The sequence below is a fragment of the Monodon monoceros genome, unplaced genomic scaffold (genome assembly GCF_005190385.1).
Source record: "Monodon monoceros isolate NGI ecotype Baffin Bay Population unplaced genomic scaffold, NGI_Narwhal_1 Super_Scaffold_3, whole genome shotgun sequence".
Classification (NCBI taxonomy): domain Eukaryota; kingdom Metazoa; phylum Chordata; class Mammalia; order Artiodactyla; family Monodontidae; genus Monodon; species Monodon monoceros.
Genome location: NW_021703780.1, coordinates 31,755,686 through 31,779,694, shown reverse-complemented (window position 1 = coordinate 31,779,694; position 24,009 = coordinate 31,755,686). Strand labels below are relative to the sequence as shown.

General features: G+C 48.8%; 1 protein-coding gene across 1 annotated transcript; it reads right to left on the bottom strand.

The window, feature by feature from the left end:
* Window positions 1-155: 155 nt before the first annotated feature.
* On the bottom strand, window positions 156-15,315 carry MRPS18A (mitochondrial ribosomal protein S18A). Its single transcript, XM_029242543.1, has 6 exons — window positions 15,178-15,315; window positions 8,372-8,403; window positions 6,164-6,271; window positions 3,648-3,771; window positions 3,347-3,416; window positions 156-574 (listed from the first exon to the last, which is right to left on the bottom strand). Exons 1-6 carry the CDS (start codon window positions 15,287-15,289, stop codon window positions 430-432), a joined length of 591 nt encoding a protein of 196 aa, XP_029098376.1. The 5' UTR covers window positions 15,290-15,315; the 3' UTR covers window positions 156-429.
* Between the last annotated feature and the right edge of the window lie 8,694 nt (window positions 15,316-24,009).

Sequence of the window (24,009 nt, the reverse complement as noted above, 5' to 3'; positions counted from 1 at the left end):
TCAATAGAGAGGAAGGGAACCTGTTTGGCCCGTGAACTCCCCTGTTGCATTCACGTGGCCCATCACAAGAGATCAGTGACTCAATGCTCAGTAACTGGCCGGAAACGGGTTGAGCCCCCCGCACTTCCCAAGCAGTGGGCGCACACCCAGTGGGTGAGTACAAGCCTGGTTTATAACATTCCTGTGGGCAAAGCTCCTGTCCACCAGCAATGAGCCCAGGCCAGTCACGAGACCACAGCAGCTGCCTGGGGACTCGACTGCCCCACCTGCACCCAGCGCCCAGCTCTGTTGCAGAGCAGGCCCAGGGCACTGGTGTTGGACCTGCTAGCCCTCGTGCCATCCACGTTGGAGGAGCCGGGCCACCCTGGTGGGATGGGGCGGGAGTGCAGGATGAGCTCACGGCCGGCTCTCGGGAGGCTGTGCTCTCAGTCAGTGATACAGCACCAAAGGCCTGCTCACGTAGGAGACGTTGTCCTTCAGGAGGGGGGACCCCACGGCCATGCGCACCTTGTTCCAGCGGTGGCCTTTGTTGTAGATGGGCTTGACGGAGCGGGGAGACCAGCGGGTGAGGTACCTGTGGAGCGAGGACGAGAGGTGGCTGTGGGACCGTGGGCATGGCCTCCTCAGGCCCAAGCCGTGCTTGGCCAACCAAACCCTTTCACCAGTTTTCCTTTCTTGAGAAGGGCTTTTCCTGGGAGCAACTGCTGAATATGCTGTAAACAGATGGGCTGGGCTCCTGCTGCCGCAGGTGTGTGTGGCCAGGGTCAGGCAGCACAAGGCCACACGCTTCCTGGATCTTTATGAGTCGTCAGTGTTTGTGTGTATTTGCTGGGGGAGGAGGTGAAGGAAGAGGCTGCTCAGAGAGCAGATCATCCCTCTGTGGCCCAGTCACGGGGAGAGGAGAGGATGATGTAAGGGCCTGGAGGAATCCTTCCCTCTCCCCCACTTGGCTCACTCTGCCACCCCAGCCTTCAGGGAACAAGCCTAGGCAGCCATAACTCGTAGAGGATCCCTGCCCCTCACCCAACCCATGATGGGGGCCAGGAAGGTTCTTTTAAGTAGGAGGGGGTGGGGTGGGGAAAGATGGCTGCCACCCATAGTCCTTTTGCCTCCTTTGGGGATGGCAGCAGGGCCCTGATAGTTCCCGGAAAAGTGGCTCATGCCGGCTGGGACTGGGGTTTACTCCGTCCAGAACGAAACTTGAATCCTGTCCAGAGAGGCCCACCCTTCGTCCTGAAAGCTCAGCCACGGCAAAGGCCAGGATCCTCCCCTGCTTCCACACTAGGTTAGGGCTCAACCCAGCCGCCTCTAGAGACCCTCAAATGAGAGGTTTTAATTAAAAAAATTAATAACCATGGCTGAAAATTTTTAGCTAAGAGTGAAAAAATGACTGCTGATTTATACATTTCAACTGAGCTCCCCTGGACCTGTGTCATCTGCTCTGAGCTTTGAGAGGAAGTAAAAGCTGTGCGTGGTATTGGCCTCCATGCCACGTGCGAGGTGGGCCAGCAGGAGAGGGCTTCCCCACGTCCACTGTGGCTGTCAGTGCCCCAGCAGGGAGGCCTCTGTGCAGTAGGCTGGCCCCAGGGATGCCTTCGGTGTTGCTGGGACCTGGCAGGCCCCTGTGCTGGCATTTCCCAGGCTTCAGAAGGGTGGGTGAAAAGGTGGGGTGTGGGAGCAGCCTCCCCCAAAGGGTTGCTCCTTGGGTTTGAAGACCCCAGATCCCAAGGCTCACCAGGCTCTCCATAGTTGCTGCCCTAAAGGCTCCCTGCCCCTCCCACCCTGGAGAGACCCCAGGGAAGCTGGGATTCAGCTGGCCCTGGGCCTGATGCCTGTGCCACAAGGAGCAGCCAGCTGGCAGGGGAGGGGGCTGAGGGCCTCCGGACGGCTCTCTGGGAACACTCCAGCTCTAAGAAGAACCAAGGCTCCTTCCTCCTACCTCTCCTGAAGGAGTGGGGAAGGAGGACGCATGGCTCCCCGGGGCCCGGCCGGTGCATGGCAGCTCAAGGACCTCTGGATGGAATCATAAAGTCCCTTGTAAGGAAACAGCCTCCCATGTAGCCAGGACTCCCTCTCCTCCCCAGGGTGGCCTTTGCAACCCAAGAGCCCCCACGCATCATCAATCCCGTGTCATGTTAAAGGACACCGGATATATGGGAGGGAGCCTGGCTTTGCTTCAAAGGCCTGAGGGAAGGATGGATTGTGTCCTTAGGCCTGCTGCTTGTCTCTTAACGAGTCAGGGTAGGGGTGGGCTCAACCCCCAAAAGGTCCACAGCACATTTGGGAAAGACAGGAAGAGGTTAATATGTCCCGTTCCTCCGGGGCTGCTGGCAGATGGCCCAGCTAGCAGTGTGGGAGGTGCAGGTGGAGATGGGCAAGGGGCCAGGGTGTTGGCGAGGCGTCAGTGAAGACCCAGCTCTGGCCCTGCACCCCCAGCCCGGCAATCCATGGCTAGTATCTGCCTGGCCTCTCATCCTCCCTGCCTGGGTTCTGTTGGGGATCAGCCTAGGAGATTTGCTGGGGGTGGGGTATCTTGCTTTGCTTTAACCACAGAGTGCAATTCCAGTGGCAGCGGGACAGGCTGAAGGCAGGGGGTTTATTGATACGATACGGGAGAACAAGAAGAAATACCAACATCGATTTTACAAACCTGGATCTACTCTCAACAAGGGGGTATTATAGTTCTAGGAGTATGTGAGTGTGGTAATGTCAGAGACAGCTGTTTAAGTGTTAGACAGGAATCTATTTCTACACCAGAGTGGGCCACCCTGCTTAGGCTGAAAGGCAGACTGACTGATTCTAGGACCTAGGGGACTTCCTCTCCTCCTCTATAAAACCTCAGGACCTCATGGGATACCATGTGCAGCTGTGCAGGTCGTTAACTGCACAACTCTAGGGAGCACCATTCACAATCTAGTCTACCTGGATGCTGCCTTAAAGTTTTGCAGTGTACGATTTGCGCAGCTATGTACAGTGGCCCTGCCCCAGACAGCCTTCCCATTTCTATTTCTAAGGCCTCATTTTGCCCTTTAATAACCCCAGTGCTATTACTGAAAGTTTGCAGAAGTGCTCTGACATTCCCATAGCAACTCAGTATGATGTCATAAACAGAAGATTAGCACATTCTAATGCCCAACGAACGACCTTCTTATCCCTGTGCTAAGTGCCCTACTGGGGAGGGACAAGGAAAGAGGCTGAGGCCGGCAGGGGAGGGTAACAGAAGCATACACAGTGGTCGGACTGATGGGGTGGGTGCTTAGGCTGGAAGGGATGGAATGCTCCAGCTTTCCTGAACTGTGGAACGAGCTCCAGGAGAGAGCCTCCCCAGCCCAGATTACCTGCTTACCTGTTGAGTCGGGGTTTGCTCTGTGGAACAAATCCTTCTGGAAGCTTAGGCCTGTGATTTGGGAGCAGACCTGAGTGGAGAGAAAAGCATTTAAGGGGATGGTCTCTGCAGCTCCCTGTGTAGCTCCTGGGGGCTGGAGGGAAAGCCCAAGGGGGTGGGAGGTTGGCACTAGGGGGTAAGTATAATGAAGCCTCTGAATACCCATTGCCCTTTCAGGAGGGGCTGGAACACGGGGCAGCTGGAGGGTGGAAATGGTGCCCACAGCCCGCTTCTGCCCCTCTTAGCCCAAGGTGCTTTCTACCTGCTCGGTGGGCCATCTTCACACACTCCTCAATCTTGCGGTGCTCTTCCCGGCACAGGCCCGTGACCCTTCGGGGCAGCATGCCCCCGTGTGGCCGGATGAACTGACTGAGCAGCAGAACATCCTAGTGGAAACGGAAAACAGGAGATGAGGGTCCTCTGGACAGGCACTTGCTGCTGGGGAGCCAGGGCTGAGTGGCCTCCAGGGGAGGCTGCTGTACCCTGGCACTGCCAGAGGCTGAGGCTCCCCCGGAACAGACCTGAGGCCACTCCCTCCCCACAGAGCTCTGCACGCGGGCCTGCTATCTCCACCCTAACAAAGGTTCAATCCCAACTTAGCAAGATTTCCTGACCCCATTACCAACCCCAAGAGTCCTCTCAGCTCCTCCATGAGATAAGTCTTCCGATAGACTAGGTTAGAGAACAGGAACTCTTCAAGAAGGTTAACAAGCTTTCACGCATCCACGGTATCTTTCCTGGTGATGAAAGGTGTGTTCTCCTCCTTGGGTGGGGTAGGGGGTATGTCATGTACTTCTGCACAACAGGGAAAACCTGTACCACTTCCGCCCCCAGAGTCTACATGCCACAGCCCAGAAGACCCACAGAGAGCCCCTCAACCTTGTGCCATGCCCTCTGAAGCCCCAGGCAGCAACGAGCTGAGGATGGGGCCAGGTTGCAAGGTTAAATCCCACATCTTCTAAGCCCCCTGTGACCAGATGTAAATGGATTCTTGGGCTTCCTTTGAACCATCAGACTGCTTTGGATGAGTCAAGGAGAGAGTCAAGAATTAAGAATCAGAATCAAGAGAGACCACGTCCCCTCCCAACTCTCACAGCATGGCTGAGAGGGTTAAAGAAAAGTCGCCCACCTGACCCGGAGGGGCCTGGCATGCCTGTCTCCATGGTCCTGGTCCTCAAGCTGACTCGCTGCCCTGGCAGGTACCTCGCTGTATAGCGGCAGGTTTGTTTTAATCACTGGAAAGCTCCCGGGGGACCCAAGCCCCCAAATGCCACCCCTGTAATCTCCAGAATCTGATGAAAAGAACTTGGATTGGATTATCCAGGGATAATACACTGGTCTCACAGCCCCAGTGCCCCCACTGCAGGCTGCCAAGAAGGCTGACAGCTTTGTGCAGCTCAAAGTGGCAGTGCCCTGAGTGGAAAGGGGTAAAAGGAAAACAACTTCTTCAGCCTTTACCTTGGAGGGGACTGGATTTCTTCTGCTTGATAAACAGAGCCAAGTCCATTTCCTGGAAATGGCTCGTAGGAAGAGTGCCCCACGGTGATCAGGCAGGTGTGGGGTTCACCTCTCTATTCACAGCTGGGATTCTAAGTATGGCCAGGACCCCACTAACTTCCATGTCACAAGAAGCTGAGAGCAGTGCCCCATGGCCTGCAAGTTCCCTGTTACTCCAGGTGGCCATCAGCGGAAGGGCCGGGACAGGTCAAAAGAATACCCCCACCCCCACCCCGGGGTGGCCTGAAGCCAAGGCTCCCAGCCCAGGAGATTAGTTGGGTCATTCTGTTCAGATCCCGTGGACATGTGGCCTCTCCTGCTCTGACCACCTGACCGGGATCTCTGCCCTTAGTCATCCCATTCCACAGAGGGGCATAGGGACAACCTGCCGGTCAAACTGGCCCAGAGTCCGAATCACCTGAAACCTAAAAACAGGGTTGCTTAATGTCACCAATAGAATGCTAAAGGACAAGTATGGATTTCTCCAGGGCTGCGTCCTTTCCCCCAGGCCCGCCCCATCTCTAGACACGATATAGAGTAGTAGCTGGGATCGTAGGCTCTGCCTGGGTTTTGTAGCCCGAGTGTGCATCCCAGCTCTGATACTTACTAGCTGGGTGGGTGATCTGAGGCAAGTTCATTAACTTGTTCATTAACAAGTTCATGCCTCAGATTTCCTCATCTGTAAAACAAGGATGAAAATAGTACCTACTTCACAGGGATATTGTGAAAACTAAGTGAATTATGCCCCATAGGTGCTTACACACAGAGCAGCACCCCGTGCAACTCACCTATTGTTGTTCACTCTTGTCATCTCTCTGTGAAACAATAGCTCTAGGAGACCTACAGCAAACAGGGGTCTCTGTAGCTCCAATATGGAAAGAGAATGATGTATCCCCAGATCACAGTAAGGACTCTCCAGAGATGTCCTCATTATAAAAGGAGGAAAGCCAAGCTCAGATTCTGATTCCACCCCCCCTGGGAACACAGCCCTACGAGACTGGGCTCCAGGGCCCTGGTGGTCTGAATCGACCGCAACCAGACCATGAACTAAGTCAGTGACTCTCCACCCTCGCTGCACATTAGAATCATCTGGGGAGCTTTAAAATATAATGACGGCTGGGCTCCACCCCAGGCCAACAGAATCATCTGGAGGTGGAGCCTGAGCATTTTTAAAACTGGACAAAATGATTCTGTCTTGGTGGTTCCATGAGATGCTGCTTAAGCCCATAGGGAACACAAGCTCCAAGACGCGCAGACACGTGTGTCTGTGCCCAGACTCACCTCGTAGTTATACTTGTGTTTCAGGTTCCAGCGGCAGATGGGGCACTGGCCGGAGGGGTTGGGGGGATTTGGACTTTCCTTGGGAGTCCCTGTGATTCGGCCTTCAATCTAGAAGGCAGAGAAAGACAGCCTGTGAGGGAGAGGGCTGTGCAGAGCCTCTCATCCTCAAACAACCCCCCGAGTGGTAGGAGTGCTGGTGAGACTTCATCTCTGGGGGCCTCAGGCGAGTAGCTAACGGGTCTCTCCGCCCGAATTGTGGTGCTGATTCCATAGCTGCTGGACAATGGACCTTGGAGTACCCACAGAGATGGGTCTGATGGTCTGCAAGAGTAGTAGAAACTGAACTTAATGCTGGTGGCAAGAGGGAGGGGTTTGCTCTATCAGCTGAATGCTACCTTTCCTTCCTCAAAAAGACAAAAACTCCAGAACATTATGCTTCCCTCTCACTCCTTTGGGAGAAAGTAATAAATGCACATGGTAGAAAGTTTCAAACTGTGCAGGGATGTGGAGTTGAAAGGAAGTCTCCCTCCCATCCTGCATGTCCTTCTCAGAGGAAATTGCACTGGATTTTATCACTCTGGATTCTACCTTTCAAACTGTGCTGAGGCCACATGTGAAGTGACCTCCTCCATGGCTGCTGTATCCTGTGACACAGCCTTGGAATTACTAAGCTCAATAAACCAATGATCTGGGCATCAGCTCCAATTGCAAGAAGGGGAGTTTAGAAAGCCTTGCTGATTGAGGCCACAGATTGTGTGATGTTGGGAGAGGTCTGAGAGACTCTGGGAGGGAAGCAACACTGTCTCCCAGGGAAGAACTGGCAGAAGGCAAAGGGGGCCAGAAGCAAGGCTTGGCCGTGCAGGGTGCTGTTACCACCCTTCTGCCAAGGCCACCACAGCTATGCCAGAAAGGGGAAAATGCGCTAGGGAAAATGTGCAGGTACATGGAAGGACTTGGGAGGGGGTCAAGGTGGGCCTGGTGGGGGAGAGCTAACACTTATTGACTCCCCACTATAGGCCTGGCTCTGTGCGAATAATGGTCCACATGTATCATCTCATTTAACCCCACAACCTAGTGAGGGCGGAATCATGATCTTATTTTACTGATGAAGAAAGTGAGACCCTGGAGAGTAATACCCAAAGTCAGCCATGGCAGCGCCTCTCCAGGCATGGCTGGGTTACCTCCCCCAAGGGCTCTCATGGGGCCACATACTTCTGTGTTCATTCCACAAATAGCAAATTCATGCCCCACCGGAAAAACACTCTTCACACTCAAAAGCCAGACGTGCTTCTCTCCACCAGCATGGAGTTTAAAGGGTGAATACTTGCTTTGGCTTTAGATAAGGGAACCAAAAAAGGTGCCCTAAGGGAATGGGATCCCCCTAGAAAGAACTGTTTTGGGGCTAAGCAGTGAAAAGGCTGAGGGCGTGTTCTGGGGAAGACCCAAAGACGGAACCCTAAGGCTTGTCCTGGGGATAAGAAGGCCTTAGGGAGGACTGGTCTTGACTGGCCGCCAGAGGGTTAAATCCCTGCTTGACATGGAAGCTACAGAGGCTTCTGGGAACTCGGTGGAGTGGTTGAGGATTTCTTGGAGGCGCGGAAGGCCATGTGAAAACAACGTTGTCTTTTAGGGATTATAGGATAATCTAGGCCCCATGACTCCCAGAGGAAGGGAGGTGAGATGGGCCCAGTGAGGGAGGGGGGGAGTAGGTGGGTGAAGAACTGTGCTAGCTTTCTCACCAACAGGGAAGACAGGGTGCCAGCTATGAGCCCAGGGCCCAGAGAGTGTCACCTTCTAACTACATCACTGAAGGAGTTGTAGCTTAGTCATTCTAGGCAGAAAGGAAAGATCCAGGCTCCTCGCCCGGGGTCTACTCTCTCTAGTCTTGTCATTACCTTAGTTTTCCCCTTTGGAAAACTGACTTATCACCCGCCAAAGAACATATCAGCAAATACCTATGAGCTCTTGTCATACAAAGGGCCACTTTAATCAAGTAACAGATGTCTTAGTCCAGGCACAGCAACTGTTCCTGATTAACCACACTCTCACACACAGGTTGAAAATAGTAGACTGTGGGATTTATGGTCACAGAGGGAGCAGATCCTGAAGCCAGGAGTCCAGTTGGGGCCTCCCACCCTCCCTCAGAGGAGCAGCCAGGCAGCTCCAAGCATTAAAGATGTTAGAAGTGGCCAACTCGACGATACTTACTATAGTTGTCTTCCCTGCTTGGATCTCCACCACTACAGAGATAAAGGGGAAAAACTAGGTCAGCCATTTAATAAGGAACAGGGAGTTTCAAGTAACAGCTCAAACTTTACACATGGAGAAAAACGGAGCCCTCTCTCTGCACTCTCCCACAGCCCTGACCTGGAAAAGGAAGTGTGCAGGGTTCACCTCCCAGTGCCAAGGCTCTGTGCCCTGGAGGATGGGCGGGGGCAAGCCCAGATGCCCACATCATATCATCTGTCTGGGATTAAGGGTCTCCACACTGTTTCTGCCTTTCTAAGCTGAGATTAATCTTGGTTCCATCCAAGGTACTTGGCAAGACCTTGCCCTACTGTGGCTAGCAACAATGGCCTAAGAGTTGAGGGTTGAAGGTGGGGGGTGGGAAGTGGGCAGAAGCCGCTAAAAGACCTTCAAAAATACCCATCGCATATGTTCTTTCATGAGGAGAACCCAGACAAATATGGTTCCTGACCTTGACGAGTTTGCAATCTAAGATACAGCACTGAGCTAACACTGCTCCAGGGGTCCCACGGTGGCTAGGTAATGAGACCAGTTCACTCCTAAAACATCCTGAGAGCCTTGTGTACAAGCTGTACAAGGGCAGCTGTGCGAGTCAAATCCTCTCCCTGCAGGGGTGCATTTTGTTATCCACACCGGAGAGGGGTGATGGGAGAGGTGGGAATGAGGGGCCTGCAGATATGGGGTCCAGGCAGAACTGCAGAGAGGGCTGCAGTTCCGCACTGAGAGGGCCTCCCTCAGCTCTTCGCTGAGGCAGTCAGAAGAGAACCCGAGGGCAAGACAATTAAGCCGCACGCACACAGGCACGCAAGCCAGGCTGTACATATTTCCTCTTACTTAACCAGGATGCAGAAAGACAACTTCAACAATATCCAAAGGAAGAACCAAGCTAATAACCCACATTCGGCAAACAGAATCAAATAGAAAGTTCTTGGAGATTCTCCTTGGTCTCCCAGTTTCTTTAGAGAAAGAAGCCATGGCTTTTAGCATAGGAACTGGCATACCGCAGATGCTCCATAAAGGCTAGGGAGCAAAATACTTCTCATAACGCCCTTCTGACTGCTAACTACTGTAACAGAAAACATAAGTGCACATACTAGGCTGCAAACTGTCTCCCCAAATAGTAAAACCATATTTTAACAGTAGCTTGGCTACCACAATCCGTTCTACTCAGCCCTAGCCAGATTAGAAAGAGCCTAAGGTTAACTTTGTGAATCTAATGAAAGTTACGGACCTTGCCCTGGAAACGCTTCCGTAAGTGTACACACAATTAGACATGGATTACAGGAAGCTCACACACCCCTACAGCTACGCACCTAAATGGTAATACTGGTTTTCCCTCAGGGATGGGAGGAGGTGATTTTCTGAAGTTTCTAAAATAAACATGTACTGCCTTTGCAATAAAAAATAAACAGTAAAAAGAACGAAAATGTCTAAGAAAAAAAAGTGAGGCAATTCTAACCCACCCGGAGGCCCACAGCAGCATCTGTGATCACTGAGCTTTGTGACTGACACCAAACTGGACACAGATTGCCTGGAATTGTCCCCCGTTTGTTTTCTGGGCAAGGCCATTCATAAAGACTCATTACTTCAACCAACCAACCTGAGAGCCTCTCAACTTCAACTCCACACACACAAAGGAGTAACAATGGCCAGAAAGGCCCTGAGGCTTTCTCCAGAGAACACTGTATACTAACCAATTCAAAGACAAACTAGGTTTCTCTCCCTAAGAGAAAATGTGTCACCGCACAGATCAACTTGTTTCGAAGAGAGACCAGCCTAAATGGGATGTGGGTGAGACTCAGACTGGTACTCAGTCTGGTGGCCAGCACAGCTGCAGGGAGATGGTCACTGCACTGTGTCAGCTACAAAAGCAGGGAGGCAGAAGGACGCAGCCCTAGCCCAGCAGGCACCCCGGAAACTTTGCAGATTTGCAAAAACCAAGTTGGAAGAGGGACGGAGGGTGACCCAATCTGAGCAACAACAGGTGGGGGGCGAGTTTTTAAGAATCCGGATAGGAAACAAAAGGAAAGACCCACTCTGGTACCACTCAAGTCAGCGTGAGAACAGTGCCCTGAAACGAAGCGGACAAACATATGCTTCCCCTCTAGGTGGAGGCACTTGGGTCCTAACCATCAAGTAAACAAGTCTAGCAAAACACACATCACTCCCGGCAAAGAACCAAACCCTGAAGTCATTCCACTGGCCCCTGGAAGAGAGATCAAAGCCCGTAGCAAGCTCCACTGTTAATGAGCTCCCCACACAGCAACTCTGAGCCAGGGAATCATCTCACTATAAGTCAGTGGGTAAAACAATAGGCAGATGCTTATCTAACAGAGACAATTCGTCAAATGAGAAGGAATGACTGGAGAACTCATACAGGACAGAGATTGGTCAGGGCGGTGTCTCAGTGCAGGGGCAGAGGGCCCACCGGAGCCTGAAGAGGCCCTAGGAGATTTCAAGTCTCTGAAAACAGGAGTTAGGAATCAAAATAGTATTGCTTTTCAGCATGCATACAAAAACATGTCAAAACCAAACAAAACCTGATATCCATTTGTTCCTGGCCTCCTCTCCATTCAACAGAAGTGGGGGTGGCTAAGAAAAGCTGGACTAAAAAACTGTTAGTCACTAACTGAAAACTTGTTTAGGAAAAGATGGAATTGCTCTTGTGTTCCGAGATATGGCTGTATCAAGTAAACTAAGGAAAGATACGAAGCAGTTTCCTAAACTAGAATTAAGGGCCAAAATCTTCTAAGATAGGCACTTCTCATACACTTCAAATAATCTGTGCCACAGGAGGCAACACATCTGCTGAGTACCCATGGAGTGTGCAGCCGGGCTCCACCCACTGTGGAGCGCTCCAGCCTACTAGGAGACACAGTCTTTGCCCTAGAGGAGAAAAGAGAACTAAACCAAGCAAGGGAATCTCACTCTAACAAAGTCCATGCCTCGTAAAGAGGTCCTTTGAGTACTTCAGTAAATACTCACCTAGGATGGAGTCCAAGATAACTGAAGTGTGTCTAGAGCAAACAGCATCGAGGTGAGATTGCAGTGAACGCAAAAAGACCTCAATGGCCACATAAACACAGACACAGTGAACTGCAGTGGGATAAAGACCCAGCTGTTTAGTAAAGGAGGAAGTGAGGAGAGCGGAATGACGAGGAGTAGAGGGCACTGCTGCAGGAAGTACCCAGAGACCAAGGTCCTTCTTGGAAAGGATCCATGGAAACCAAGTCCCAAGTAGAGTATGAAGGGACGGAGTAACCGAATGGCAAGGTGGCTAAACGGCAGCACCAACGATCTTACGTAGGGTCAGGGAGTAGAGCGCATGTTTGGGAAGTATGGCCATTGACTACTTTTCTCAAACTCCTTCCTTGCTCAAGCTCTGCTCCCTTCTGTTCATCTTTAATTCTGCCACTAAAGTTTTCTGATTCTCTCATCACCTACCCCTTCCTTTTCCCTTGGACCTCTGAGGGAATGTCCCTCTGCACTATCCTTCAAATGAGGAGTCTTACTGCTACATAAAAACCTCCTTCCACTAGCAGGTTACTCTGGACTACGTCTTTTTTTTTTTTTTTTTTTAAATATTTATTTATTTGGTTGCACTGGGTCTTAGTTGCAGCAGGTGGGCTCCTTAGTTGTGGCTCGCCAGCTCCTTAGTTGTGGCACGTGGGCTCCTTAGTTGTGGCATGTGAACTCTTGGTTGCAGCATGCATGTGAGATCTAGTTCCCTGGCCAGGGATTGAACCCGGGCCCCCTGCACTTGGAACAGTCCTAACCACTGCACCACCAGGGAAGTCCCTGGACTATGTCTTTTGAATTCTTTAAAGGCCCCAATTTGCTCACTCCTCTCTCAAAACTTTTACCTATAAGGATGCCCACCCTGCCAGGCATATCCTTGTCTGAAATGCTAAGTCCTCCAGAAAGCTCCCTTAGGAAAAGATGAAGAAAATTCCCTTCAGCCTTTATTCCTTTTCAACACACTCTGCTCTGAGGGTCTGACAGATCATTACTGTTAATTCAGATAGTCATATGTGTTTATTTTTCTTGTTTTAAATGCATTCCTTCACAAGGGCTCTAAGAGTGACAAGGCAGGAACAAGGTCTAACGTTTGCTAGGTCTGACAGTGTCAATCATGAAACTAAATGGTCTCCAGCAAGTTAACTGACAAGAGCTTTCAGGGAAGGGAGGGAACCATGCAGAAGCCCTGCTAATGGAATACCAAGGTGATGTTATTGGAGGGAAAAGTGCTGGCTGTTCTTCCAACTCTACTACTTACTAGCTGTGCGATACTGGGCAGCTACCCAACACCTCTGGACCGGATTTCCTCATTTGTAAAAATGCCTGTAATATTCACCTTTAAGGATTGTTGAGAAGACTGAATAAGTGTACGTGGGGAACCTAGCACGGTGTTTGCAGCAGGCACTTAGTAAGCCACAACTTCCATTTTTTTGTCTTCCTTTAGTCTTGCTTCTTCTGTAATTATCTTTTTTGGTTTTGTGTGTCCCTCTGTCAAACTTTATACCAGGCTTTCTCAACAGCAGCAGGATCAGTATTTCAGGCCAGGTGGTTCTTTGTTGTGGAGGGCTATCCTGTGCACTGGAAGATGCTTAGCAGCATCCCTGGCTTCTACCCACCACATGCCATGAGCACCAGCTGTGACAACCAAAAATGTCTCTGGACATTGCCAAATGTTCCCTGAGGGACAAAACTGCCCCCAATTGAGAATCACTGCTTCAGACAGAGAGATTCTGTAGGCAGGAGGAGTGGTGCTGAGTGCCCATGAACTCTGACTAAAATTAAGGAAGTACTATCTGATACTCTGAAAAGTAGAATGCGTGAATATTTTCAGCAAGACACCCACCTTCCTCTCCATGACTTTAAATTCTATGTGTACTATATTATTTGTGTGTCACATATACCAGCCGGGACCAGTCAAAATTAGCTTTATGTGTAATTCTTTATGCCTTACACATAATGGATAGAATATCAAGTTTTTTTTTGTTTTTTTTTTTCATTTAAAGGCTTTGGAGATAGGTGGTTCTCAAGAAAAATATAAAATATGGTAATGCCTTCATGTAAGATCACATAAATTCAATTATTTAGCCTTTAGGTCTGACAGTAACACAGAGAAGTTACCAGGTATTTATGGCAAGGAAGACTTCAAACACCCATCTCATCATACAGCCCAGCATTTCACAAACCCTCCAACTGAAAAATTCTAATCTCAAATATTCCTTTGTAAAAAATCAAAACTCTTCCGCTTGCTTATCCTCTGGGGACATAGCAAAAAACTGTTTTCAACTTTTGATTTCATAAAGGATAAGTAAATTGCAGCCGTTAGTGTTTGACACTTGGTAGACGCCCTCAAAAATGTTATGGGCGTATGCCTATTTTGCAGCATGGGAACAGATGAAACACCTTATCCAAGACACCTCTTTGTTGTCTTTCTTTATCAATGAATTAGTTTATCTAATGCTAACCAGGCAGTATCTGGATTTTGTTGTTCTTTCTAGCAAATGTTCCATCTTCCCTTCATAGCTAAATTTTTCAAACACACCTATTCATTTCTTCATGAACTCTCTCTCTCATTTCCCCAAACTGGGTTCCTTGTATGCCACTCTCTTGAAATTGCTGTTTGAAAGCTAAAAAAAGACACCTTTTCTGAGACGAATCCAATGCTCTCTTCATTAGGCTCTTCTTTTTGGACTTTTATGGTCCCCCTGGCAAAAATGATCACTATTTTCCTCTGGATTCTTCTCAGCTTTAGTTAAAGGATATGCTGGTCAATACTACACCAGATCTTAAAAACACACACACACAAAACCACTTCACTTCTATTGCACATCACTCATCCTTTCCTGCTTCCAGCAGTGCACAAAGACTATGTCCTGAAAGACCTCTTCACTCTCTGTCAGGTTCCATCCTTTTATGAGCCTGTTGAAGACACACCCCCTTCATGAAAACTTCCAATTCGGTCTGCTGTTGCCGGTAACCTAATCTCCCTGTACTTCCGCATGTAAATACCTAATACCTAACTTGCATTTATTGGAGTGTATCATATCATCTTATTAGAACCTAAATTCTCAGGAAAAGGGTTATATATTTTTTTCTCCAGAATCCCTTAACAGCTTGAAGTACAGCACTTGGTCTTCAGTAAGCTCTCGGTGCAATACTAGAATCAGGCTGCTTTTCCATACTTAAGACTAATGAAAAGCAAAACCACCATCCAGCATATGCCTCTGTTTCAACTGTTCAATGGTCTTTCCACCTTAGCTTCCACTTCTCAGACTAGCGGCCCAGGCAGAAAAAGCTGCCATCAGATTACAGCATTTTCAGATGAGAAACTGGAAAGGGAGGCCCGGGGGAGGTTATCCAGATGTCCTTCCCCGATGGCGCAGGAATTCTTTAATGAAGGAGGCGGCGATTCGGCGAATACGGAACGGAGAATTAACACGCAGACCCTAACCAAAAACTTTCCTGAACCCTGGGATAGGTTTCCCTTCTGCCCCTGCTAACTAAGTAGGCTTTTCTCTCCGATCTCCATCCCCCTCCCCCGTCCCCACGCGTGAGGACAATCACGATGAGTGGGAGATCAAAGTAACAGCATCAGGGTCCGGAAGGGCACTGCAAGCACTCTCGGAGCCCAAGCATCTCCGGCGTTTCGGAACCGCCTGAAGGAAAGGGAGGGAGGGGAGCACGGGGGCAGAAGGAAGCAACCTTTGCTTCTCCTCTTCAACCCTGGGAGGTCACCAGGACCCAGGACTCACCTTCCCTGAACCCGCGAGCTGGAGGCCGGGCCCGGCTGGTCGCGGCCTGGCCTGCCAGGAGCCCTCTGAGCACCCGTCCGCAGCCGGACACCAGCACATTGAGGGCCACCATCTTGAAAACCAACGCTGACCTCTTGTGCACTTCCGCTTCCGGAACGGCGCGCGCGCAGCCGCAGTGGTGGGCGGGAAGCTTGCGTCCTGTGGGCCTCTAGCTGCGTTATTCTTGTCCGTTACTTCCATTTCCTCACCTCTCCCGCTTTCAGCAAAACGGTGCGGCGTTGTGTGAAGCCTGTGCTTTGTTCCGAGAGTCTAGGGAGATCTTTAGCTCCTGTCTGCCAGTCCTCGAAGTTCTCAAGGTCGCTTTCGTTCCCTGGCGGGCTTCTTCGGTAAAATCACATGCACTGCTCCTATTTCTTTAAAACTTTTTCTTCTCTTCAAGTGAGATGTGGATTTTCAGCTTCTTGAGGCTGGGCTTAAGTCTGTACCAGAGCAGTTGAAATGGTTAGAAACAATGGTTCTGGAACATCAGGTATCCCGCAGACCTGGGATAGAGTTAATACCACCCCCACGCCACCCCCCACGCGTCTTTCATTCTCATGACTTGGCGCTTCCCTTTGGCCCCAGGGACTTTGCTCAGCTATTTCCTTTGCCTGCTCTGTGGCTACTGGTAAACTTGTTTCTCAGGGCTCAGCTCAAACTTCACTTCCACATTAGAGTCTTCCTTAACCTCCCTGTTACTTGTTCTCAGCACCAGATACCTCTCCATCTTAGTGCCCCACTCAACTGCAATTTTGCATCTGTTTGTGTAGTATGTGTCTCCTCACCAGACTGTAAGCTCCTTGACGGCAAGGGCATTGTTTTTTCTGGTTGACTCTCATAGCTCCAGCATCCATTATGCGCTTGACACGTAATGAGTGCATTATATACTTGTTGAATGAATGGGTAGAACCTATTTTATACCGTTTTTGTGAAGATTAGATGGGATAAAACATAAGTGCTCAATAAACATAATTTATTAATAGCACAGTTACTGAAATGGCCTTTGTGCTAGGTGCTTTTCATAAGTTTGACATACTTGCCTAATAAAGAAGCTTGTAGTACCAGAAAGAAAACACAGCTGCCCAGTTTTCTGTCTTTTGGATTTGCAGGGTGTATAGGATATTCCCCTAGAGCTACATAAGAAAGGAAAGCCATTCACAGCTCAATTCTTCCACATTGTGGTTAGGATATTCTTTTCCACACCGGACGGGGGATTTTCTAGTTATCCTACCCTAATTCAAGGATGGGAAAATCAGGCTCATTAAATGGCAGAGCACATTCCCTGATGAAGGGGAGGGAAGGAGCCCATCTGACAGTTGGGACTGCCACGCTTGTGGACTAAGAGGATGCAGAGCAGCTGCTGCATGGGGAGCTTGAGTGGTGTCACCAGAGGTGAGGAGAGTGGGAGAAACGTGGCATTGGGTTTCCTTAAAACATCAAATTCAGCAAAAACAGGTCCTGGGAAGGGGAAACTTCCCAGGTCCTGGGAAGGGGAAACCCAGAGAAAGGTCAATCTCGGTGAGTGAGATGGACACATGGATTAGGAGTGGAGCAGAGGGTTTTGGCCAGGATAAGGAAATCCTTGGCTGTTCTTGTAGCTTCTATATACTTTCCTTTTGTACAGTTGACCTTGAGCCCTTCCTGCTTGTGCCATACCCCTTGTTTCTTTACGAGTCCCCAACTTCTGGGGATGACTGGGACCACGGCAGTAACAGAGCCCCACCCGGGGTTTGTTTTGGACATAGTGAGCTAAAGTATTTGAGTGCTAACCCTCCCTTTGTTATCATATCCTAATTTAATATAATCAAATTTTATTTTAAAAAGCAACTTATATTTTCTACAATGACAAGTAACATGTGATCATAATAAAAAAATGACAATAAAGAGAAAAATATCCATAATCCATAGATAAGCATTCTTTGCATTCAGCAACATGAAATAATACTGTGCATATTCTTTGTTTTGTAATATCTTATTTTTCTGAATCCTTGCGAAATTAGCCCTTACATGAAAAAAGAACTCTCTGAGGCCAGATTTTGCTCAAGAGACTAGCCTTTACTTTAAAAAAAAATTGTTATTGAAGAATAACCTATATAAGAAAGTATACACGTTATCAGTATACAACTTGATAAAATTTCACAAAGGGAACACATTACTCACACCAGCAAGTAGAACATTCCTAGCACACCAGAACACCCCCTGGTGTCCCCTTCCAGACACTACCCCCTCAAGGGTAATCATTATCCTGACTTTTAGCACTATAAATTACTTTTTCCTGCATTTGAATGTTATATAAACAGAATCTCATGTAGCATGTACTCTTTTCTGTCTGCTTTCATCTGCTCACCAACATCATGTTTGTGAGATTCACCTGTATTGTTACATATTGTTGTCATCATTCATTCTCATTGTCGTATAATGTTCCATTGTGATTATACTACAATTTACTTATCCTTTCTTTTGTTGATAGGATTTAGATAATGTCCAGTTGGGACTGTTACAAATAGTGCTGTGATGTACATCTTCTACATGATTATTGTGAAGACAAGAGCAAACTTCTCTTGGGACTATATCTAGGAGTGAAACCGTTCGGTTATAGGGTATGTATATACTCAGCTTAAGTAGATTCTGCCAAACAGTATTCCATAGTAGTTGTACCAGTTCCCAGTGTTCCACATCCTTATCAATAATTGATATTTTTTGTGATTTTTCATCTTGGCCACTCTGGTGAGTACATAGTAGGATCTCATTGTGTTTTTAATTTACATTTCTCTGATGCCTAAATGAGGATGAGTCACTTTTCGTATGTTTATAAGCCATCTCGATCTCCTCTTTTGTAAAATGCCTTTTCAAGTTCTGACCCATTTTATATTGGGTTGTCTTTCTTATTGATTTGTAGAAGTTCTTTATATATTCTGGATACTTGTCCTTCATTGGATGTGTGTATGGCAAATGTCTTCTGCCTCTCTGTGGGTTGCCTTTTCATTCTTCTGTATTACAGTTGACCCTTGAACAACGTGGGGGTCAAGGCACTGATCTCCACGTAGTCAGAAATCCGAGTATAACTTGTAGTCAGCCCTCTGTATACAGGGTTCCCCCATATCCAAGGTTCTTTTGTATTCATGGTTCCACAATCGGGGAACCAACCAACCAGGGATCAAATGGTACTGTAGTATTTACTATTGAAAAACAATCTACATATGAATGGACCCGTGCAATTCAAGCCTGTGTCATTCAAGGGTCAACTGTATATTTTTCGATAAGCATTGTTTTTAATTTTAACATAGTGTAATTTATCAGGTTTCTTTCCTTTTTGGTTGGCTTGTTTGGTTTCTTATTTAAAGTTTTTTCCTTGTCAGGGTCATGAAGATGTTCTCCTCTGTTTTCTTCCAAAAACTTTATTGTTTAACTTTCACATTAGATCTGAACTCATCTGGAATTGTTTTATTATGTGGTCTGAGATTGGGATTAAGATTCATTTTTTTCCCCCATAGCGAAATTTAACTGACCCAGCATCATTTATTAAAAATGTCATACTTCCATGGGCTTCCCTGGTGGCACAGTGGTTGGGAGTCCGCCTGCCGATGCAGGGGACGCGGGTTCGTGCCCCGGTCCGGGAGGATCCCGCATGCTGCGGAGCGGCTGGGCCCATGGGCCATGGCTGCTGGGCCTGTGCATCCGGAGCCTGTGCTTCACGGCAGGAGAGGCCGCAGCGGTGAGAGGCCCGCGTACCACACAAAACAAAGACAAAGACAAAAACAAAATGTCATACTTTCACCCATTGCATTTTATCTGGTATAGATCTATTTTTGGAATCTCTGTTTGATCTCGTTTTCTGTTCTTTAGCACTGTTTTTGATTTTTAATTAAAAAATTTTTGGCCGAGCCATGCAGCATGCAAGGTCTTAGTTCCCTGACCAGGGATCAAACCTGCACCCCCTGCAGTGGAAGCATGACATCCCCTTTAGCACTGTTTTAAATGGCTGTATACTATTTGATTGTCTGCAAGTGCCATAACTTACTTAACCAATCCCCAATTACTAGGCATTTAGGTTGCTTTTAATTCAAACATATTTTCTAAGACCTATCTTCCTACTCCAAAAACAGCATCTTTTCATTAGTGAGTCTTATATACCCCTGTCCCCAGTTGGGTATGTTGTGGTTTTTGTTGTTGTTGTATTTCCAAGTACAACTGTACTGTGGGATATAAGGGAGTGAGGGCCCTTCTCTGGGGGGCTGCAAAGTGGTAGTTGCCACCCAAAGGAGAGGTCTTTTCAGGAGCCAGAGTTTCTGGGGCTGTTGGCAGAGTCACTCTCATGCACGGGAAGAACTATTTCCAGCTGCAATAGTAATCCTGGGCCTTGAAGGGCAGCAGTGACACTGTGTGAACATGTATGAGAGAAGGGAGGCCGATGAACCATTCCTTATCCTGACACAATCTTCTGTCCACCTCCTCCTCCCAGGAGCCCCGCCCCCTTGTTTCCACCCCATTTTCCAAGGAAATCTTCCTTCTTTCCCCCACCCCTTGTCCTGGACCCTTGAGAGAACTCAAGTCGCAAGTAAACCGTCCTAATGAAGACGTTCAGGGAAACATTCATAACAGATGAACCCAGAAGTGTTCATTTAGCCAAGAAAAACTTAAAGTCGCAGCAGAGATGATCTGGTCTAAGTGACTTGCTGCTGGCCAACAGGACAGCCGTCTCAGGTCAGAGCAAAAGCAAGAGTTAGGAAGCCATGGGTGGATCAGCCTGTCTGTGGCTTCGGGGCTGAGGAAGTTCTGGTCCCAGCTGTGGGTGAGTGTGCTCTTCCAGCCTTCCTCCCACCTCACCCAGGAAGAGCGGGTCAGAGCCAAGAGCCACACAGATGTTCAGATGTTCGCTGTGAAGGAGCAGAGGCAGCAAAAAGGCACGGGAAGGAGAGAGCTGATGGGGTAGAGACAAGGGTGGGAGGGGGCTGCGGGAGAACTGGGAGAAAGGGCTGGCAGAGCCAGTGACAGTCCTTTTTGCTTTCTCCTAATTAATGTGGTTTCCTTACAACCCTCCTGCTGATTCCAGCTGGTCAACTCAAACCATAACAACACGTGGCCTGATGGCCGGGGCCAGGAGCTGAGGCTGGGCGCCTCCCAACAAGGGTCCGGTTTCCTCTGCCCCCGCTGCCCCTCCTCCCCAACTGGCTTTGTGCAGATGAGGGAAGGGACAGCACTTCAGTCAGGGTTGAGGTGACAGCCAGGGACTGCTGGCTTTGGGCTCGCCTGGCTGCTCACCTCGGTTTCCCATGACCTTTAAAAAAGGGGCAGTTCCCTGCTTGTTTGGGCTGCTGCCTCCAAATAGGTTTGAGTGGGGGTGGGTGAGGAGACCTTGACAAAGAACCCCTTGCTCAGCGGGGGCCTCTCTACCTACAGGTGTGCCCTGTTTGATGCAATGGGCCTGGAAACAATCAGGGTGTGTCCAGAGTCCTTGCTCATTCAGTGTTTTCCAGCAACTTTTTCAGTGTTGTTTCTTTTCCTCACCAGGACTTTACTCTGTCCAAATTACTCATCTTATCCCCTTATTTCTTCATTGATCCATTTCGACAGCAGGTTTCAATCGAGCAGCTACTATGTGCGTTTTGTGAACAAATGATTACATGTATCGGGGGAACACTCTCCAGGGTGTTGATAAAGAAACATTTTGTAAACTAGATGATTGGCCTGGGGTTTATTTGCTTTCTCTCCCCTCCCTGCTCTTCCCTTCGAAAACTAAAAAAAAACAAAAAACAAACCACACATCAGGAAAAGTACATAAAGTTTAAATGTACCATATAACAGATTAATTGTAAAGCAAAACTGATTCATTTCTATGCTGGATCACTACGGCATGCTGCTGCCCTGATGCGGATAAGGGGGGAAAATACAAAAGAGAAGTGGGATTGGTGAGAAGCAGCTTTAGGGGCCTTCAGCACCCCAGAACCTTTCTGGAAAGTGAGGCCAGAGGCAGGAGGCCCCAAACAAAACTGCCATTGGACAGAAAGCCTGCAGTGCCCTTTGTGTGCACTCCCCAGGCCCAGGCCAGAAGCCTCTCCAAGTGAGTGCACCCTAGTCCAGACCCCCCAGTGCTTGGCTGGCATTTGCCTCACCCCAGCTTCACCCAGTGGTGGGGGCCAGTGAGACCCACTCCACTCAGTTTTCTCCCAAACCAAGCAAGCCCTGGTTGTGACTGGGCATTTCTGCAGAAGGCTGGATGACCTTTCAGAAAAGGCCTTCATGTCCCTGTCAGGCTGAGAAACTCATCAGATTTCTTTTTCCCAGCGCCTCAATTCAGTTATTGTATAAGGAGAAGGTTTTTAACCCTTTAGAACACTTTGGAATTACTGGCACATTTTTGCTACTGGGCATAAAATGGCACCTAGGGAGATGCTGTCCCCTGCATGCACATGGGGACACCTACGAAAGCAAAAGGAAGGAGCTGCAGACTGAAAATCAGGCTCTGCTTTAACCAACGGGCGACCTGAAGTCAGATACTCACGCTCCCTGGGCCTCAGTTTCTCCATCTGTGAGGAGTTCTGTGTGGTTCTAGAATTCTGGTTCTGTGAACATTCCCATCCTTGTAACCTGGAATGGCAGAGTTCAGTCTTCAGCTCCCACCTCCCCACTCTGCTCTCTTTCAGAGTCTCAGCCACTCTTGCCCTTCAGCTTTCACCTTCAGGCTGATAAGAGCAGCATCCACAGCAGTGCTTCTTTGAGCTCCAGCCTCTGGCTCCGACTACCTACAGAAGTTTCTATTTGGTTCTTCTGAAGGAGCTTAAGTATACACCATGTCTAAGTAAGGCCACCACCACCTTCCTGATAAATGCTGTCAGGGTTGTCGGTCTCCCTCTCACTTACAGAGTCACCATTGACTGCCCTCGTCCAATTTCCAAAGTTTTCATAAGTTTCATGAATTTCAAAGTTATCTCATGATTTCCCCCTCTTCCTTATCATTTAAATTTCCACCATCTTCTAATACCTCAATTTGTCCATCGTCTTCAGTTTCCCCATCTCCAATCTACTCTACTGTCTCTGTCTGATTTTCCTAAACACCCCAATCACTTTCCTGCTCCATGGCATCTCATCGCCCACAGCTGGAGTCTGAATTTGCATTTTTAAGGAACTGGAAGACTAAAGTCTGAGAACTGCTGACTAAGGGGAATAAAGTCCCAACTCTGCGGCCTGACGTGAGTGACATGACATGCCTCCCACTACCCTTCCTACTCTTTTCCTCCCTCTTCTCCCGCACAGACTCTCAAAACCCACCCCTGCTCATTTTCCTTCCCTCCTCCACCTCCATCATGTTCGTCTTCAGGGGTGCCCTCCCTCACCTCCTAGTCGGAATCCCCCACTTCTTTCAAGGCCTGGCCCACCCCTTACCTCCTTTGTCTCTTTCTGCATTCTCTCTCTCTCTTTCCTTCCTGCCACTTCAGTGCTTGTCTGCCTTCTATCTCTGGCTCCTTAGTTACATGCTATTCCACATTAGCCAGGACTCTCTGAATTGTGACAGTCATCCAGTTTGTAGAAGGACATTTGCTACCTTTTAGAACCAACCTAGGATGGGCAGGGTTCAGTGGGGCCTCGGGACACCTGGAGCCAGAGACTCAACCACCACCGGGCTCTTCCCCTCCTCCTCTTGTCTCTGTTTCTCTCTGCACTTTGCCTTTATTCCCTTGTTCTCTCCTCAGGAGGCTGCCAGCAGTTCCCAGCCTTGAGGCAGGGGCTGAGTCACTAAGATTGGCAGTCCCCAGTGGAACTTGATGGAGAAGCTGCAGGACAGGCAAAAAGAAGAGCAGTTTCCCCAAAGAAGGGAAGTACTGTTTCAAGAGAAAGGGAAAGTGCTGGACAGAAAAGCCAACAAATGGCCACCACTGTATTAGTTAGGAGTCATGTCAGCTCTTCATGGCAGAAAACTCCAAACAGCAGCGACTTCAATAAGACGGCAAAGGACTCTGAGACCCAAGCTGCTTTCAGCTGGTTGCTGTGCTATCTCTTAGTTCTAGATGATGGCTTGAGCTCCAGTCATTCTGCCCTTATGGTCTAGGGAAGAGAAAGGAGAAAGACACAGAGAATGGCCCTGGAACTCCCTGGTAATCCAATGTTTAAGACTCTGAGCTCTCACTGCCGAGGGCCCGGATTCAATCCCTGGTTGGGGAACTAAGATGTCACAAGCTGCGCAGTGCGGCCAAAAATAAATAAATAGAAAAAAAAAATAGAATGGCCCAACCTGCTGTCCTTGAAAGCCGCCTTCTGGAAGTCGTACATGCTTTAGCTTATATCCCTGATATTGCCAGAACTGAGTTATATAGCTATCCCTAACTGAAGGGGCTTCTGGGAAATGTCTTAATTCTGGACAGCCATGTGCACAGCTAAGAATCAGAGGAGCTGTTACACACTAAGGAAGAAGGAAAGAATGGATGTTGGAGGACAGTAGATGTGCCATGACCCTAATCCATGAGGTGCTTTGAGGGGGCATTTCCCACTAATGGGGACATAGTGCTATCAAGGTGGCCTGCTCTGTTTGTGGACAGCCCAAACATGCCCCTCTGTGACTTATACCTGCTGGTCCTTGCTCTGCCCTCTGACCCTTTTCTACACCATGGTGTTTAAATGGTTGGAAGACAACACTGGCACCCAAGTCTTTGGTCTGATCATCCTTAACTTCTATCTTTCTCTCATAAGTTCCAGACCTCAGCGCCCTGGTGTGCAGCTGGGGCTGGTCAGTATCCTCCTTAAAATGTGATGCTGTAAGCTGGGCCCAGTGTCCCAGATGTTGTATGACCAGTACAG

Excerpts from the sequence above, each read along its gene's own strand:
- MRPS18A (XM_029242543.1), bottom strand. The coding sequence starts at position 15,289 with ATGGTGGCCCTCAATGTGCTGGTGTCCGGCTGCGGACGGGTGCTCAGA. Across the intron at positions 3,772-6,163 it reads AACACAAGTATAACTACGAG|GATGTTCTGCTGCTCAGTCA; the intron begins GTGAGTCTGGGC and ends CGTTTCCACTAG. Across the intron at positions 575-3,346 it reads AGCAAACCCCGACTCAACAG|GTACCTCACCCGCTGGTCTC; the intron begins GTAAGCAGGTAA and ends CTCGCTCCACAG.